This window comes from Electrona antarctica (assembly GCF_951216825.1).
Source record: "Electrona antarctica genome assembly, chromosome: 24".
In the NCBI taxonomy this organism is placed as follows: Eukaryota; Metazoa; Chordata; class Actinopteri; order Myctophiformes; family Myctophidae; genus Electrona; species Electrona antarctica.
The window spans coordinates 13,706,384-13,724,627 of record NC_136803.1 but is presented as its reverse complement, the minus strand read 5'-3'; the positions used below and the strand labels follow the sequence as shown (position 1 = coordinate 13,724,627).

Here is an 18,244-nt window from a genome sequence, read left to right as displayed (position 1 = left end):
GGCTTGAAGACTATACAACTGTGGAAATGACGTGATGTCTTTGGCTTTGTCTGTTTTACACCGCTGACGTCAAAAGTATTAACGGGCCACATTTCCGCAGACTTTTGTCACAGTGACTCTAACCATATACCGAAGGCACTGAAATCCTGAAGAGACTTGAAACGAACTGATTCCACTGAGAAACGAGCACTGCCATTGCAACCATTCCTTCATTTGAATGTACTGTAGGTTGTTACACGTGTTGGGGAAGTGTTACATTCCATGTATTGTTATAATTGTTTTGAATGGTTTGGCAAAATGTCCACCAGAGATGAACTGAAAAGTGACTGATCAGCCCTCTATAGACTCTTACCACCAACCCCACCAGAGGTGAAGCACTGCTGTATGGAGAACATCCTTAACACGCACAATCCCACACTTCCCCACAAGGCACTGTAAAGAAATGTACGGTTAGGAGAAAGCCCACACAGTAGGAGGACGGAACTCTGTATCTAAAAAGAAACCCTTTGACTGTCCAGATTAACGATGTGTAAGCATGGGGACCTGACTGTACCAAGGCAATGTCCGAGAAACCAGAAACAAGCGGTTCTTGTATTAAGAGAAAGCAGGATGTCGTGCATCATGCTCGCTGTTTGTTCCGGAACACAGACTGAAGGGGAAAGACTTTATCTTCTCTTGTGTTTCACTGCATCCTACACAGACTAATTCTTAACAGATCTCTGTCACTCCGCTGCCCTGTTCAGGTGTTCAGCCAACCGTGACTTCTTTTAAAGTTAAGAGGTCTTAACGTTTTTGATGATAAAGCTGTGTTGATGCAGAGCGTTTCTCATGTACCATGAGACAGGGTTGTACCTTTTTGATTTTAAAGCTGTGTACATGTTCCATGAACGCTCCAGTTGTCTGAAGATCAAGAATTGTCGTACGTGGTGGTAAAACATTCTAGTTCTACACCTAAATTTGATGATTTCCCTTCTCTTTTTTTTTCCTTTTTTACTTTTTTTTAATTGTCAAATAAATGTCAAAAGTGAGATAGATGTCTAATCTGTTGTGAAAATAGATCTAACAAAGATGTGGACACCTGAAGGAATGGAACATCCGCCGTTTGTCTTCATGTTCGATCAAAGTCATGGCGTCGCCAGAGATCCTGCGCAGCCTCTGTGATGCAGGATTCACAGTAGATTTGATGGTAAGTGAAAAAATAACTGCCAGGTTGCACTGCAGGCTATCTTGTTCAGTGATGATGTGACTCTTACGAGAGAACAGGCTCATATAGTGATCAGTGTAGAATTATAAATGAACCTTCCTTCTAAATGCATCACGTGAAGTTTCACCCTTTGTCCAACAGGTGTCAGAAGAACACTGTTGGGCATCAAGCTAGTTGAATGACCTTTATTCTGTTGATCAAACTATACCTATTATCTTATTAAAAGATCAAACTACACACTATACCTGAATTCGAATTGCTGAAAATAGTTCCAAAATGTACCCGAGGGGGCTTTGGAATAATGCTGCTGGCGTTTCATAAGACAAACCCACTTGGAATGGGAAATTGAGGGGTTGAAATAGAATTAGTAGTTTATTATATGTATATAACTTTGTAATACTATTGATGTTTGTGCTCAACACTCTTGAAAACTCATTGTGGATTTGAGCTGATGGGCCCCTTTTTGATGTCAATCAATCAAGTCACTTTATTCAAGTGTCGGATACCAAACCAGTTTTCTATTTCGTTTTATTTTTCATGCATGTCATGTGATCTACCTGCACAGCCTTTGTGATGTACTGGTAGATCACGATCTACCTTTTGGGCACCCCTGAGCTAGACAATGAGTTAAACAATGAGGAAAACCACTGGTCCAATGATCACACTGCGCACTATCTAGTATGCTGTTTGTAACTCACTGGTTCTGAGTCTCAAATGTTTCCATGCCAAGGACCCCCAAAATGACATGCATTTGGCTGTGGACCCCCATCTGACAGGGACCCCCATCTGACAGGGACCCCCATCTGACAGGGACCCCCATTCGACATGGACCCCCATCTGAAAATGTTTTGTGCCAGGGACCCCCAGAAGAGAAGATTCTACAATGCAAGGTTGTTCAAAATCTTCCAATAGGCCTATCTCACAGCCCCCTTTCCACGCCCCCTTCCGGTAGCTAGTGGTGTCATTTAACATTAGGCATTTACACTTTTTTTCTCTGGAGAATCTAAGTACATTTCCTAATGTTAAAATGTCAAAGACCGATAATAATATGAAGAAAACACAATGGTATAACAACTCAAATAAGTAGAATAAACCTTACCTTTACAAAACGGTAGTTTGTGGCTTGTGAAAATACATCTTTTAAGTCTGTCTAAGTCTATGGACCGCAGAAAACCGCAGAAAAAATAACACCATTAGCTCCAAAAGGGGGCGGGGAAATGCTGTGAGATAGGCCTATCAAACAGAAGATGTACAAACTTGCACTTGCACTTGCACTTGCTATGACCTTATCTGATTTTTTTTAAATAGCCAATGCATAAAATATGGATGAAGTGATGAAAATGATTGTTCTGCTGTAGTAACACATTTTGCCAGAGACCCCCTGAATAGGGATGGAGCTCGATACCCGAAATAATAAGATAACAAGCTTATTGAGTACACGTCATCAATAAGCTTTGGACTTATCAAGCTTGTTATTGAGCATAGCTGCTCATGGCATCATGTTTAAACAATCAAGACACCACTTTGAGAAGTAAAAAGTAGCCTTGCCGAGCCATGAGGCCCATAGGGCAGGAGCCTATCTCCTGTTTCTGTAGCGTGAGGCAGCTTGATGTACAAGTACACCCCCTGGACATGACGCTAGTATGTCGCAGGGACTTACCCCCAATCCAACCCTTGATGCTGAGTGTCAAGCAGGGAGGCACTGGGTCCCATTTTTAGAGTCTTTGGTATGACCCGGCCAGGGATTGAACCCCAACCTCCCAGTCTCAGGGCGGACACTCTAACCACAAGGCCACTGAGCTGGTACACCACTTTGAGAACCTAGAGTTAAATGTTCACACCTACTCAGTGAGCTGTTAAATTATTATTGGATGATTGACTAAATCAAAAATGTATGCACAGGGGTAGAACTTTTATTTGATTCTTACATAAAAGTAGAAACTTGAGAGAATAGGCTAGTTTCCATTAGGACAGATTGAAAATAACTTCATACTTGACATTTAACCACTTGAACCCCAGATATCCCTAATTTGGGGGGAACATTCGCCAGAAATAGCGGATCTACAAGCTCACACAACGTGTCGCGTTTGTAGCTTGTAGATAACAGGCTTGTAGATCTGCTATTTTTTAGCAAGGAGGTTTTAAAAGTGGTTAAACTGAAGAGATATGAATGAAGTCCAAATATTGTCAAAGTATTCTGTGGCACCGCTGGGCTTGTGTCACGGCACCCACTTTGAGAACCAGCAATATAGACTGTTCTCATGTATACATGAATTAGACAACATATATTACATATTTTCCCTGACCTTATAATGAAGACAAAACAAATGGATCAAATCACACTGGTTTAATGAAACTATAGCAGATGTCCCCATGTATGAGAACGTTGAGAACTGATTTTCAGCATCACCTCACATTTTAAAGTTCTCAGTCCTGGGGACTGATTTCAGTCCTGAGGATCTCATAGGGGTCATTTAATGAGACCAGTGCAGATTTGCAAAAAAACATTTTCAGTCTTGGGATTGTTTTTGGCTTTAAGCCCTGGGTGGAGGAATGTGGCGTTTACAGACAATTTACACTTAGTGGAAAAAACAGAGTTACAAAAAATTGTGGGACAAAAATGTAAGAAGAAGATGGGGAGTGAGAGTCCCTATCTCTTTGAGACCTGGCAAAGGCCGCCGGGGCTTGGGAATCTAACCCGAGACTTGCTGTCAGGCTGCATTAGAGCCTAAGCCTGTAGTATGCACACTAGGCCATTGGCACTACCATATCTCACACAGCTCTCCTGTAGACCCCACACTGCAAGGCCCTATGCCTGGATGGAGAGCCTGTGTGAATGAGGTCTTGACTCTGTGGATGAGGCTCATGGTTGCAGTAACACTGTAGAAGGAGAGAGTGCCTGCACGGTGATCCAGGTACACCCCCACCACTCTGGAGGGGCGAGGGCCGCACACCGTGGTCTCACGTTTCTTGTGTTTCAACGTGAAGCCTAGGTCGGAGCAAATCAACCCCCAGGACTTGTCATTGGCTCCGAACAGTGACTCGGCGCCGTCCCTGGGGATGTCGTTATAACTGACTGCGATGACCACCTGACCGCTCCATTCCACCTCCCAGTAGTGCCGTTCATCAAACAGACCCTCGCTGCACAACGCCTGAGTGAACACGGTGAATCTCTGCGTGTCGGCGTGGTAGCTTTGGTACTCCTGGTCCGTGTACGTCACCTTCCTGTTCCCCGCTGACAGGGAGACCCAGTTGTGCACTGTGTTCAGGTCCAGGGACAGTCGCCGGGCGTCTGTGAGAACACACCACACAAAGACATGATCAGAATGCGAACTGGTACGCTCACCTTAAAACACGCTCACCCACATTTTTTCCTGCTGACCTCACACCGACCGCTCGGTGGGGCTCTTCTTGTATTCATTTTACAGAGAATTAGGTTAGAAATAAGTTTAGGGTTATTCATAGTTAGTGCTGGGGTTAAGTTTAGGAATAGGGTTGGGTTTTGTCACCGTTTTACTGAGGTTACGGTTAGGAATAAGGTTGGGTTTAACCTTTTAGGCATAGTTTAGTGTGTGGGTGTGTGTGTGGGTGATCAACATGTACTCACACTGAAAAAATTCTCGTCTGGTCTGAGGCTCTGGTGAAAGATCGCCTGCAGACACTGGAAATCAGAAACATCATGACACAATACTGATGAAGGACCTCAACTCATTTCACAAACTATTCCACAATCTCAGAATGCTATAGTTTGGAATTACACCTCCCGAAATCCAGAAGCTGTCATTTCCGTTCACAAAAATATATTTTAAAATACCTTTACATTTTATATTTTAATTTCCATTCTGCTAAGCAGCACATTATATTATGCTTTGATGATTTTAATTTGGATTAGGATAAATGTGACTGTAAAGACAAAACGGAAGTAGGGAAGGAGGCTTCACACCCGCTTTCTTCTTTAATCATCAAATGAGCTTCCGTGTCCCAAACTGTCTGACAGCCTGTACAACAGTAGCATGTGGATGCCACGCGAGACTAGTTCAATACTGAAACATATTGAAGCACTGGGTAAAGTATGGGCACAATGTGTTTTGTTCTGTCTACCTATGGAAACGCAGTCCTTATTCCTCATGAGTCTAGGGCATTTTAAATGAAACTAGATAAAGTGCCCCTCGGGGCACAGGTCTCCACCAGGGCAGGTCAGGTTGTGGCCTCCTGGTGGCGCCATAATAGGCCAATGTGAAAAGGGTGCCATTTCTTCTTACACATTGGATGGCAATTAGATGATTGAGGCGTTTTAAGTACAACTATTACTTTATTTTACTTCATGAGACCAGATTAATTCCCCTACAGACCTTTAGCAGCAAAGCAAGTGTTCTCTCGCCCATTGTTTATAACATGATGACTGAACAATAAAATAAACTATTCATCTCACCTGCAGATCCAGTGGAAGTGGAGGGAGACTGGAAGCTCTGGGGAGAGACAGACCAGTACAGATCAAAATATTAGTAAGTTGACCAGTAGAAATCAATACATTAGTAAATTGATCAATACATTACTACATTGCCCAGTAGAGAACAATATATTAGTATTTCCTGACCTCAATTACACCCATAAAACCTGAACTTTGAAAAATCAGTGGTTTTTTTGTGGTCTGGGATTTCCGGAATAATTAGGCTTAGAGAAGTGCTGTGATTGGCCTGTGGACTTTGACCTCATAGTCACAGTGCATTAACAGCTTTATTGCCATAATTAACATAAGTTACGGTTTACAGTTACCTTTGGAGCGTCAATGTGTCATAATTCTAGCTCCGTATCATGATTATCCGGCTAAAAATAGTCCCATTGGTTATGCAGTCTTTTAATGATATTTTTAGATGGGCAAAAAAAAAGAATTGTTAGGATATCAATATGAATCTTGATTGGTTGTTAAGATACTGAGCGATTGTAAAGTGACGAGAATTAAAAAAGAAAAAAGGTTTTACCTTATGCTGTGAGGGACCTTTTGTGTTCCCATGTGGCACAACATCACTGGACATCCCTGTTGAAAGAAAGAGGTGTATTATATACTGTATATCGTCTGTCTGGTGGAAACCTACTGTTACTTTTCAGGATTCAAATTCTAAAATAGCAGATCAGTAAAGCCCAACACACACCGTCTGTGAACGCCGCACGTAAAAACAGCCACCTCCGTTATTTTCAATGAACCTATCCCACACCGGTGGTGTCAGACGCGCGGCAATACTGTGCCGCGTCGCTGCGCACCCGATTCACAGACGGTGTGTGTTGGGCTTAAGAGTTTTGTGTGACGCTGAAGTATGATCAAGTAGGGCGTTAAATTATGAAAAAACACAGGTTAAAATTATGCAATGATATATCAGTACTACATGTGTGTGTGTGTATGTATGTATGTATATGTACACACACACACACACACGTTATCTACCCTCTCTTCACCTACCTTTGGATGCGTTTGTAAACCTCAGCACGAGATCGTTCTTGTTCATCTTCGTCAGGATGTCCACCATGATCTGAGCTTCAGTTCCAGCGTAGAACTGCATGATCAGATCAGTGGTTTTGGTCCTCGAAGCTCTCTCCAGCTGGCTCAATGGGATTCCCTTGAGACCGTTCACCTGATCAGGTTGTTGCAGAAACCACTTGAATGTCTCGAAGTCCTCTTCTCCCAGGTCCTCCAGGATGTTGAAGATACATTGCCTCATGGTTGATTCCTGGTACAAACCGAGGATGTTAACATCTCAGCTTCATTCCTCTGAACAGTTTTTACCTTGACTAGTACGTGGAAATCCTTGCTTAATTTATGGACTCCAGTCTTTAAATCTAGCGGATTTGAAACTCATCAGATAAACCTTGACTCAGATGCAATGTGAAATGGTACTACAAAGATTTATTTACAGTGCTGTAATATCATATAAAATAATTGCTTCATCACTAGTTAACCTGTAAGCCAGTGGTTCTCAAAGAGGGTGCCGTGATGGCTGTGGGCACGGGCGGTGCCGAGTCCAATTGGTCACATATTTGTCAGGCTTTGGGTCTGGTCCGGCTAGGTATTATTAATAACAGTATTATAAATAACAGTATCAGACTGTGGTTGTACTGGTCAGTTCCCATCACAACAGTATCAGACTGTGGTTGTACTGGCCAGCTCCCAGGTTTTAATGTGCGTGTGTTTCTCTATGTACAGGGCGTGAAAATGAGCGCTTGTGCTCATGCAGCTACTACCCTGGGTAAATAATTTACAAACAAAAGAAAAGGTATATATAGGTTATACCCTGTTTGGCATCACAGACGGCTGAGAAATCAAACGGCATACAGCCCACATGAAGTGTCACAGATATCCCTCATAGAAGCTGAGTTAATGATTAAAAGGAATATCCTGTTAATCATTAGACAGCGAACTATGCAAACTATAATATTGCTATGTGCTTACTGTACATTACACTTTTTTAAAGGCTTTTTTGAAGCACCCCGGACAGTTTTTTTTTAAGTGGCTTATGTATTATTTGTTTTTATCAGACAGGTTTATATCAGACAGGATATAGCACTGACGAAGGTCCTAGGACCGAAACGTTTGCTACTTTTAATTGCACCATCATTTATCAGAGATGCCACATTCCTATATGAATCCACTGAGCTAGCATACTACTCATTGGAAACACTGGTCCATGATTCTGTTTATCTTTTGGGCTGTACGATTTCCAGTCCAAAACAATTCACATACTACCAAAAATATCTATTATTTGTGAATTACTAGCCTACTCTACTTAGTCATACTACCGTGTCACATGAAAGCTCTGCGAGCTTGTAGATCTGCTATTTTTTTTTCCCCACAGTTTTGTTTATTCAAGATTTCAGGGTATACAGTAAATCAAGCAATATGACAGTATATGTGACACACCCATATGGAACATACCAAAGAGATAACATGTACATATAAATGTTGTGACCACTATATGCAAAATATTGTGGTAGCATAAAGCAATTATATAGTCCTATGCTAACAGGGAAGTGATGACAGTTACAAACCACATAACCTGAATCAAGTTTTGTAGATGCTGCTATTTAAAAAAAAAAAAAGAGGATAAGTCTTTCTGAGAAGTATTTGCTTGTGAGCTAAACAATAACTACAATAGAACACAGTTTTATTTTCTACATTTCCTGACAATTAACTTTTTTTTTATGTTTAATGGTTTTCACCCGCCCGACATGGGTGCATTCGGATGTAGGCACACTGAGCGCACAGCTGATACAAACTAATAGGCAAGTGTGCTCCCAGTGCGCATTTCCGATATAGCTTTTATTTAATATTTGGTATATATTTGACAGAAACGTGTAACTCACCTGAACAGAAGGAATAGATGAGTATAGAATGGTTTCTCATACGATGTCTCCTTCTCTTATCAACACCACACGTGGAGTTTACTTTCATTTCTGTTCTGAACTGACCGACCCACCCCACACACACACACACACACACACACACACACACAGAGACACACAGACCACCACAACTTTATCAGAACGCTGCTGTGCTGTTTGGTTCATGTAACTGTAGTTCATAATGGTGTCAGACTGTCACTAATTCACTATGTGGATTCAGAGTTACAGGGTTCTGTGCAAGCATTGTGAAAACCACAGGCCAGTCAAAGAACATGTACTTTTTTGAACATTTAAGTGATTTTAAAAGCAAGTACTTTAACTTTAACAAATTTACTTTTTCAGGCCGCCAGGAGTTTATTATCTAGCCTCTACTTTGACTCACTGAACACTAAGTCACTCAGCAGACTGCATACTTTCACTTTCTGTTGTTCTTCCGCCCATTTCTGGGAAATGGGCTGATCTGCTGTAAAGCAGGCAGACGTACACACACACACACACACACACACACACACACACACACACACACAGAGTCATGTTTTACAGACTGTGTTTACAGACAAATGTAGGATTTACTGTGTAGTGTGTACATCACAATGACACACACACACAGTCATGTTTTACAGACTGTGTTTACAGACAAATGTAGGATTTACTGTGTAGTGTGTACATCACAATGATTATAGTTACATGATAACATTTATGACAGGTTGGAACAGAGGCAGTGAATGACACTCTCAGTGGATGACTTGTTTAGAAATGGCCAGTAAAATTAGTTATGATTTTATGTAACATGATTCATATTTTTTATACAAGGGCTGACGTTCCCCCTGTGATCTTTGCCCTTTTGCAATATCTTTGAAATATTGTCCCCCAGGCCCAGGTTCTAGGAGTTTTGGTGTTCAGAAAGGTTTTTAAGCACCTTGCTTTTCGTTGGCGTTTTCACATCTTATAACATATGTTTGTGTTTTTGAGCTCCCCTGTGTATTTTCTATCCCCACAAATATGCAATTTTGAACAATCGGGATTTCTCATCATATAGGGGCTTTTATGGAAATTGCTCTCAGGAACAGCTCAACTGATTTGGTCGTATTTTGTATTAATTTTTTATGGTTTTTTTTTGTGGCTTTCGCCTTTATTTTATATTTTGTATGGAGGGACAGACAGTAGGCTGACAGGAAATGGGGAGAGAGATTGGGGGTGACATGCAGTAAAGGCTGTCGGGATCGGGAGTCTAACCCGCAGCACACTGCCAGACTGGGTTATACCAGCCAAGGTGCCTGGACCGCTGAGCCACGGCCCAGGCCTTTGGTTGTATTTTTGATGTCATCAATGTCACCCTACTATATTAAAAACTGTTTTAAACTTCTTGTTATAGCTGCTTTAACTCTTTGAGCGCCACGTGTAAGGTCAATTTTAGTCGCTTCCGTGCCACCAGAGAGCTCTTCAGCCTTAAGCCTTTATTTTGAAGAGCCACCAGCTGATTTGGTGAACTGGAAGTAACAATCAATCAGCTTTCATCAGAAGCGCTAATATAGTACTGCGAGGTCGCAGTGATTTTTTATTCAGCTCCTAAAACATCAATGTTCTGTATGACCTCAATCTGATCTAAAGATCGTCGCTAACGATAGTGTGGACGGAGGGAAAATATTCAATGACGTCACGGCAAAGTGAATTGTGAACTAAATAATAACTCGTCCAATGTCATTCTGGGCTATCTGGGACTTTTAATAATTATACTCATCCAATGTCATCCTTAGCAGAATGAGTTAAATTAATATGTACATCCAAATTAAATGTCATTCAGCATAATTTGAGTAGCATAGACATAATTTTAAAAAATGAATTTACCCCTGTGTCATTCATTTTACCCACAAAAGAATGAGAAAGAATAATACTTAAATTTCTTTGCTAAATTACACATTCACAGTTTTTAACCATTGGCAAATCACCAACATGTATGATATATTTTAGACCTGGGTAAATTTGCTTTTTTATAACAGTCTTTTGTGTAAAATAATGTTTTCTACTTTCCCCATGTGCTTCTCAACTTCACAGCCAGGTGTAAATGATGGATTCTTACTAGATGTAAGGTCACATGACAACACAGTATCTAGTTTTCTAGATAAATGGGGTGGTTCAACTTACCCCATTCTCCCTATATAATAATCTGTGAAAATACCTGATCTGCAACCTCACAACATGTAATGGTACAACATTATGTTAGCGTGTCAACTTTCAGCCTGATTTCAAAAGGTCTATTCTGTATATTGAGATCAGATTGCAAAACGCAGCTGCAGATCTGCTACTTTTGATGCTTTTGTGTGACGCTGTAGTATGATCAAGGAGAGAATTAATTTACGGACAAACACAAAAAGTTAAAATATGGAGATAGATAGATATGTAGTTATACGGACAGAGGCACGTACTGTCCATAGGTATGTAGTATGTACCAATACGGACTGGTGGGCGCCGGGCGGACAGGTTTCATGACATTCCAGGCAGTGTTTTTTACATTTTTGTGAAAAACCATTTAAGTGTCTGGTGTGCATGCGTGCGTGTGTGTGTGCGTGCATGCGTGTATAAAGCCTAATGGTAGGTTTTACATTCCCTCAGTAAACCATGAGTCTCTCTTCAATAGCAGTGGTGTTGCTGTTGCTCTGTGGAGCCCAGCATGGAGGAGCCCAACGGAACAACTTTTATGGGACTGTCTTAACCTTTAACCCAAAGGACACATACGCAAATGGATCTATGGCTGTAGGTACTGGTTCTGTTATTATTATGTTAAATGTTAAATATCTATTGATTAACATTTTGTCTTGTATTCTGTGATGAAACTCACTCATACGAATTCCATGTTTTCTGATCCATGTTCTAGTAGTATATAATTCTTCTCGTTGTTTTTTATTGCTTCTTCTCAATGTTTGAAACATTCCATTGCACTCTTTGCAATTGTTTTCTTTATTTTATTTTATTTTTATTTTTGAACATTATGCACCTTTTAAAGATAGGGTTTTAAAGTGATTCACAATTGGAAAATATGTAATTGAGAAAGACATATGAATGGTAAAGGCCACTTTGAAAGACTGAATCTTTCAAAGTCCCTTATCCCTAAACCAACCCCTAAACTTATTTGCCATTTTTTACTATTTAAAAACATTTTAAAATAGTTCAGCTGATCTACAAGCTCACAATGAGTTGGTGTAGATTGTTGTTATGATGTAATTTTTTGCCAGTCACGTCTATGGACTTTAATGTTTGTTTAGGGAAGTAAATACATCTTGTAATAAATGTCATTGAGGGGGCACAAAACAGCGCTCGAGCGCTGGTCATGCAGCGAAGTGAGGGGGGCACTCTAATCATCGTACATCATCATCAAGAATGGTGTTCGCTTATTGGCCAAGAGTTCCCACCGACATACCCAGCCGATTTGCTCAGACATATGACGTGCATTTTCCATTCATTGTCAATGGCATTTTTAATGTTTGTTCAGACAACACAAACATTAAACACTAGCTGTTTATAGGAGGGGTTGGTGCCCTAAAATTATTTAAGATCATTAAAGCTGGACTGTTGCCTTTCATTCACTGAAGTGAATGAAACTGAAGTGAATTAAGGCAGTATTCTCATAGGCAGTATTCTCGCAAAATTATAATTAGTTTGTTACTGCCTTCTACTTGGCGACTGGCTCAGGAGGTAGAGCAGGTCGTCCAATGATCCATGGGTCGGCGGTTCGAATCCCGGCTCCTCCTGTCTACATGTCGAAGTGTCCTTGGGCAAGACACTGAACCCCAAATTGCGGTTCGCCATAGTTCGGCCGGTTCTCGAGATACGTGAACTACAGTATACATTTTATGTCTCTGTCCTATAATTACAGGTGGTTCTGCGCTACAAGACAGCCTTCACGTCATGCACAGATTCAGTCACATGGCAGTGTTCGTATGCTACATCTCCATCGTATTGCGGCAGTGAGACCCTACTGGAGGTGAACACGGTGCAGAACACCACAGAGTGGTGTCAACGAGAAGGAATCATGACTCGACTGGTTCCCAGCAACGATTACTTGGAGATGTAGTGAGTGATGAGGGATTCACTGTGACACAACAAAATCAATAAGACTTTTTAGACAGAAGTTAATTGAATTGGTGTTTAATTCTCTCACAGTTTAAATAGTGCATACTGGATACATAACAGCAATAACAATGGGAGAATGTTTGCTGACACGGTGGTTGACCTCAGGACCAGATCTGACACTGGGAAAGCCAACAGGTCTCCTCAGACCACCATCATACCTTCACTACGGTAACAATTACACTGCTGTTTTGTTCTTACACTAACTAGGACTCATGAGTGAAGGAGTTCAAGGGGCAGCTGCTTCTTAAAGGCAATGGAACACGACAATCAGATTAGTTTAACTATAACCATAAATTGGTATAAAGCCTAAAACATACACACACATCTCCGAAGCACCGCCACATCGAAACGAAAGACCCCACCCCATTTCGAACACCTGCCACTCCGAAACCCTGACATAATTTCCTCCTTTTATAAAATAAAACTTTACCTCTGTCTTGAATGTCTCCAAGTTTTGTGTATCATTTTTCAATTATGATTTGATTACCACACCAATGCTACATGTTGAAATGTAACTGTCGGATCAGCGCGCATGCATGCGTCAAAGAGACACATTGTATAACTGCCAAAAATACCTGTATTTCTGTATACTACTAATACTATTTCTACAAATAAAGAAGTGGAGAAGAAACTGATAATGTAATTTCACTCGTTTTCTTAGTTTTTCCTTCCGTCTCTTTTTGTCTCTCAGAGTTCCTTCTAACTGTGCGAGAAACTTCAACCTGTTAGCATTTGACCCAGATGAAGACCAGGTTAAATGTAATGTTTTCACATTTCCAGACACACTTTCGACTCCTTTTCTCAACGTTTCAGACGTGAGTTAAATGTTTTTATTTTGTAGGACAGATACAGTAATAAGAAAAACAAGAGCTTTTCTCATTCAAATGCCTTATTCCTATTCTCTCTTCTTGCAGAATTGCACTTTGTCATTTACTGCGACCAACAGCGGTAATGAAGGTACCTATGTGGTCATGTTGTATATGGAGGACTTTGCCAACCAGAATATCACCCTCACAGTGGGCTCAGGATTTCAGATCAGTAGAAGTACCAGTGATATTCTCAGCAAAATACCTCTACAGTTTGTTGTCAAAGGTGCACAGCAAAATCCTCAGTTCATATAAAAATAGACCCTTGCACTGCAGGTGTATTTTCTTAGGGGTTCCTGACTACTCAACCAATAATCTAACATATGATATAACTGTAAAGCCATAACAATAGTTATATTTCCCCTTTGTGTTCAGTGGATGGAACAGTACCCAGCTGTACAGAGGGACAGTATCTACCCAGGTTCCTGCCTCCCACCCCGGCTAACAGGGCACAGCTCTACACCCGTGTTGGTCACACACTGGAAATCACCATCAACACAGAGGCAACACGCACCACGTGAGAAAAAGACAACAAGACTGAGGCCTCTAGTCTGAGAGTAGTAAACTGTAGCACTCAGCCCTATAACTACACAGCACCATGTTATCCCACAGTTCCACATTGGCTCTAACATCATTGCTAATTTGCTGAGATTCCCAAGTAGCCTCATTTGAAACAAATTTGTCTTTGTGGGTGTTACTGATGTGGGTGTGTACGAAATATTCCACTACTAGGCTACTAATATGACAGCCATACTGTGTCTATCTCATTCTGATCTCTAGTCAAACAGGAATCTATATTAACTTCACAGGATTTATTTCTGACACGCCATAACTTTAATCCTAACCCTGGATAGGTTGCTGTAACATTTCTTGCAGGAGTTCATGGAAGGGATAATGAACATTGTTCATAGCATATAGCAAATAGCAACAAAACAAATAGCAACAAAAAAATGACAAAACAATGTAATTAATTAATTGTATTGCTTACTGTAAAGGGAAAACAAATCAATTCGATTATGCCAGGTCTGTTGATCAATTATGAATTAAGAAGATTGTTTGCCTGTTGCTCTCCTCAAATTTTTGGATATTAATTAATATGTACCAAATTAAGTCATTTGAGTTGTCCCTTGTAGTACGGTTTTCTGAACATGACATATTAATTCATTAGTAATTCATTAGTTGGTGTTTTAGTAATTATTAATTCATTTTTTGGTGTTTTGTTGTTCTAGAATCTATGGTGTCTCCAATGTTTCTGAAGGACTGCAGATGTTAAATACTTTCAAACCATGTTCTCTTCTTCTGGTGGTGTTAGTGTCTCTGAGCTGTTGTTCAGTGGACCCCACAACATGAACCTGAGTGGATCAGCACAGGGACAGTTCATCCTGAGATGGACGCCATCACAGTCAGAGGATGGAGAACATCACCCTGTCTGCTTTGTTGCTCAGGCCAACAGGTCAGCATCCATTTAAATTATGTCTGTCTGTTTATATAACCTTTACTACTATTTACGGTATCAGAAAATCAGTTATTTGTTTTATTTTGTTTTTTAGTTCTCTATTTTCTCTATTTCGATAAAACAATCTTGTTTTCTCGCAACTGTCGTAACGCCAAACATAATTCCAGAATTACCATTAAGGTAAAACAAACATATTTGTTTTCTCAGCGTGGCCACATATCAGTCGGAGCTTCGCTGTGTCATTATCAGTGTCTCAAATGGTGGGTGAACCTATACCTGTTTCCAACTGCACCATATTTCACATTCCATCATCATTCCGTGATGATGTGGTTTGAGGAGGTTCAAAGCAAATGTGTCATCTTTTTGTTCTCCACCTGCAGCAACTACATCCATGACTGCAACTACAAAACCAACAGTCACAATTATTGTACTGCCCACATCAGAAGTCTCAATTAGCTACACCCCTGGGTCTCGTAAGTGTGATGCAATTATGATTATTCCTTTTTTAATCACTGTTGTAACTTACATTCTCATGTAATGAATGAATGTCCATTCATTGTATGTAACCAATGAGATCAGATCAAGTAACGGTTCTTTAGTTAGAACCTTGGATTGTATACTGTAGGTAACTGGTTGTGACATAATGGAGGATGGTCCTCCATTGCAAGTTCCTTGAGGAAGAAAAAGAAAAAAGAAAAAAGAAAAAACGCTCCCAGGTGGTTCTGCTCAGAACAACATCACACTGTACCTGTCAGTATTCTAATGCTGGGATATCTTTCCTGTAGGTGGCAGCAGTGGCCTGAGAGTGGCGATCTCCTCAAAGACTCCTTTGACAAAAGAAGACATCAGGACAATAGTGCTGCCAAAGGTAATACTACTACTACTAATATTAATAATAATCTAATCTAAAGAGATTGCGTCCTCAGAATGCGTCATCAGACGCTGTGATTGGCTGTGAATCGCATAACTAGTGTCATGAGCCAAGTGGCAGAGAGGGGGAGAGCGAGAGTACACAGTACAGTACAGTACAGCAGTACAGTACAGTACAGTACAGAATAGTAGTAGTAGTGTGTGATTTAGTGTTTGATTGATTGATTTAGTGTTTGATCGGACAGCAAGTCCATGTTTTAATAATAAAGAGAGTTGCGATGACACGGCGTAGCTGCGCTGTGTGTGTGTGCGTGCGTGCGTGCCTGCATGCGTGCCTTCCTGTTACAGTGCATATCATGTCAGATTGGGGTAATGGATAATGGGTCGGTCTATTGTGTGATGTGAGAAAGTTGATTCTAATTGATTTTCAAGGATTTGCGAGTATGTTGTTTGTCAATCCTGTAACACGTGAAATCAAAGTGATTGTGATGTATCTGACACGTGAACAAACTGCTTTGAGAAGCCATAGGTGAATGCAAGTAAGATTTCAAAAAAGAAGCATACATAGTACAAATAAACAGTCCAAGTGTGTGTGTGTGTGTGTGTGTGTGTGTGTGTGTGTGTGTGTGTGTGTGTGTGTGTGTGTGTGTGTGTGTGTGTGTGTGTGTGTGTGTGTGTGTGTGTGTGTGTGTGTGTGTGTGTGTGCGTGTGCGTGCGTGCGTGCGTGAGATATTTTACACATGTCAGTCAACATAATAGGCCTAGCGGTAGGTAAAACTATTTCTCCAGCTTGACTTGCTGGCTTTGGATCGCCTCGGGCAGAGGCCCCGATCTAGGGGTTGCTCTGGTGCCAGAGGTTCGGCAGGTTCAGCAGCCTTGGCCTTGACCTTGGGGTCCCCCAGAATTAAGTTACTAATGTTGCTCTGGAAAGGGAAGTCTGGAGCTCTCTGCTGGAGCTGTTGCCCCCGCTACCTGACTACGGATAAGCGGTTGAAGATAGATGGATGGATGGATGGACTTGTTTCAAACTATGCAAAAACTTCCTCACTTGTTATCACTTAACACTGTTCTTTCATTTGCAGCTTAAAGAGGAACTGGTCAAACGTGGGCTGCCAGCAGACATCATACTGAAGCTGATAAACGTTCAGGAGGAGTGACAACTTCAGCTACAGTGCCCCATTCTGGTGGACCTCTATAGTGTTGTCTCCTTGTATGCCTACATCAATGGAGCTTGGAGACAACTTGTTTTTCTACAGAAAATATATAATGTTATGTTATGTTTTACAACATTTGAACATTTAAAGTATTTTCATGGTCATTCAAAAGTTTTGTGTATATCCGTTTATTGTAACATCTCTGACTTTTTTTGGGGGGGGGGTTACTGCCTTTATTTTGATAGTGTACAGTAAGCTAACAGGAAATGGTAGGAGAGATGGGGAGTCCGAGTGACACGCAGCAAAGGTCGTTGCGATCAGGAGTCGAACCTGTGACATGCTGTCTGGCTGGATTTGCAGCCTATAGGTGCCCGGACCACTAGGCCGGCCTGGGCCATCTAATACTGGCTTTAATAAAAAACACATTTTGTGTATATCCGGCATCCGCATATTTTATTATCTCTGCTGACTTAATAAAATAAACATTTGTGTATACAGTATACATCTGTTACCACGACAACGGACAGCGCGGATAGTGATGCCACACTGACGTCGCCAGGGCGACGGTCAGCTCGGCAGTGACATCAGGTCACATGTATATATAAGGGCTTGGGTGGGGCAGCAGAGCTCTTTGTGTGGAATATAAGTTAGCTGACCGCAGCCCTGAAACGTACGGAGCCAGAAGCCTCATTCAGATCTGATTCCTCACCCTTTGAGAGATACACGTTGAGCCCTGTTGTATTTCTAGCCCTTTCCGCAGTAGAATTCAGTCCTCCCAGAGAAGCTTAGAAGGTGCTCTAGTGACAGCTGAGCTCAATCAGAGAGCCCGCCGTTACAATATCCGTATATTGTGTTATCTCCAGTGGTGGGAAGCAAGTACACTTTTGAGGTATTTGTACTTGAGTATTTCCAATTTCCAATAATGTTACGTCTAAATATTGTACTTTCACTCCACTATACGATTATTTGAAAACTTAGTAGTGACTTTGTAGATTTTGATTATTATTACAAAACACATTAATTCAGCCCTATATATTTTGTAGCTATTTTCTAAAATATTTGTATACATTTGAAAACTTGAAATGGGACATTCTGAATACGTTTTACTTTTGGTACTTTAAGTACATTATGTTGCTACTAATACTTTTACTACATTTTGAATTCTGAA

At 40.9% G+C, this 18,244-nt stretch overlaps 2 protein-coding genes across 2 annotated transcripts; one reads left to right on the top strand and one right to left on the bottom strand.

Annotated features, from left to right (window-relative positions):
* The first annotated feature begins 110 nt into the window (after nucleotides 1–110).
* Nucleotides 111–17,153, top strand: LOC306917496 (uncharacterized protein). The gene is made up of 13 exons (XM_079495758.1): nucleotides 111–1,186; nucleotides 5,643–5,709; nucleotides 11,238–11,353; nucleotides 12,474–12,670; nucleotides 12,761–12,898; nucleotides 13,422–13,545; nucleotides 13,645–13,822; nucleotides 13,972–14,113; nucleotides 14,909–15,049; nucleotides 15,260–15,312; nucleotides 15,433–15,525; nucleotides 15,838–15,920; nucleotides 17,005–17,153. Exons 1-13 carry the CDS (start codon nucleotides 1,127–1,129, stop codon nucleotides 17,077–17,079), a joined length of 1,467 nt encoding a protein of 488 aa, XP_079351884.1. The 5' UTR covers nucleotides 111–1,126; the 3' UTR covers nucleotides 17,080–17,153.
* Nucleotides 3,771–8,636, bottom strand: LOC306917500 (stonustoxin subunit alpha-like). Its single transcript, XM_079495763.1, has 6 exons — nucleotides 8,561–8,636; nucleotides 6,663–6,930; nucleotides 6,187–6,242; nucleotides 5,637–5,673; nucleotides 4,812–4,865; nucleotides 3,771–4,496 (listed from the first exon to the last, which is right to left on the bottom strand). The coding sequence occupies exons 2-6, from the start codon at nucleotides 6,919–6,921 to the stop codon at nucleotides 3,967–3,969; spliced, it is 936 nt and encodes a 311-aa protein (XP_079351889.1). The 5' UTR covers nucleotides 6,922–6,930; nucleotides 8,561–8,636; the 3' UTR covers nucleotides 3,771–3,966.
* Nucleotides 17,154–18,244: the final 1,091 nt, after the last annotated feature.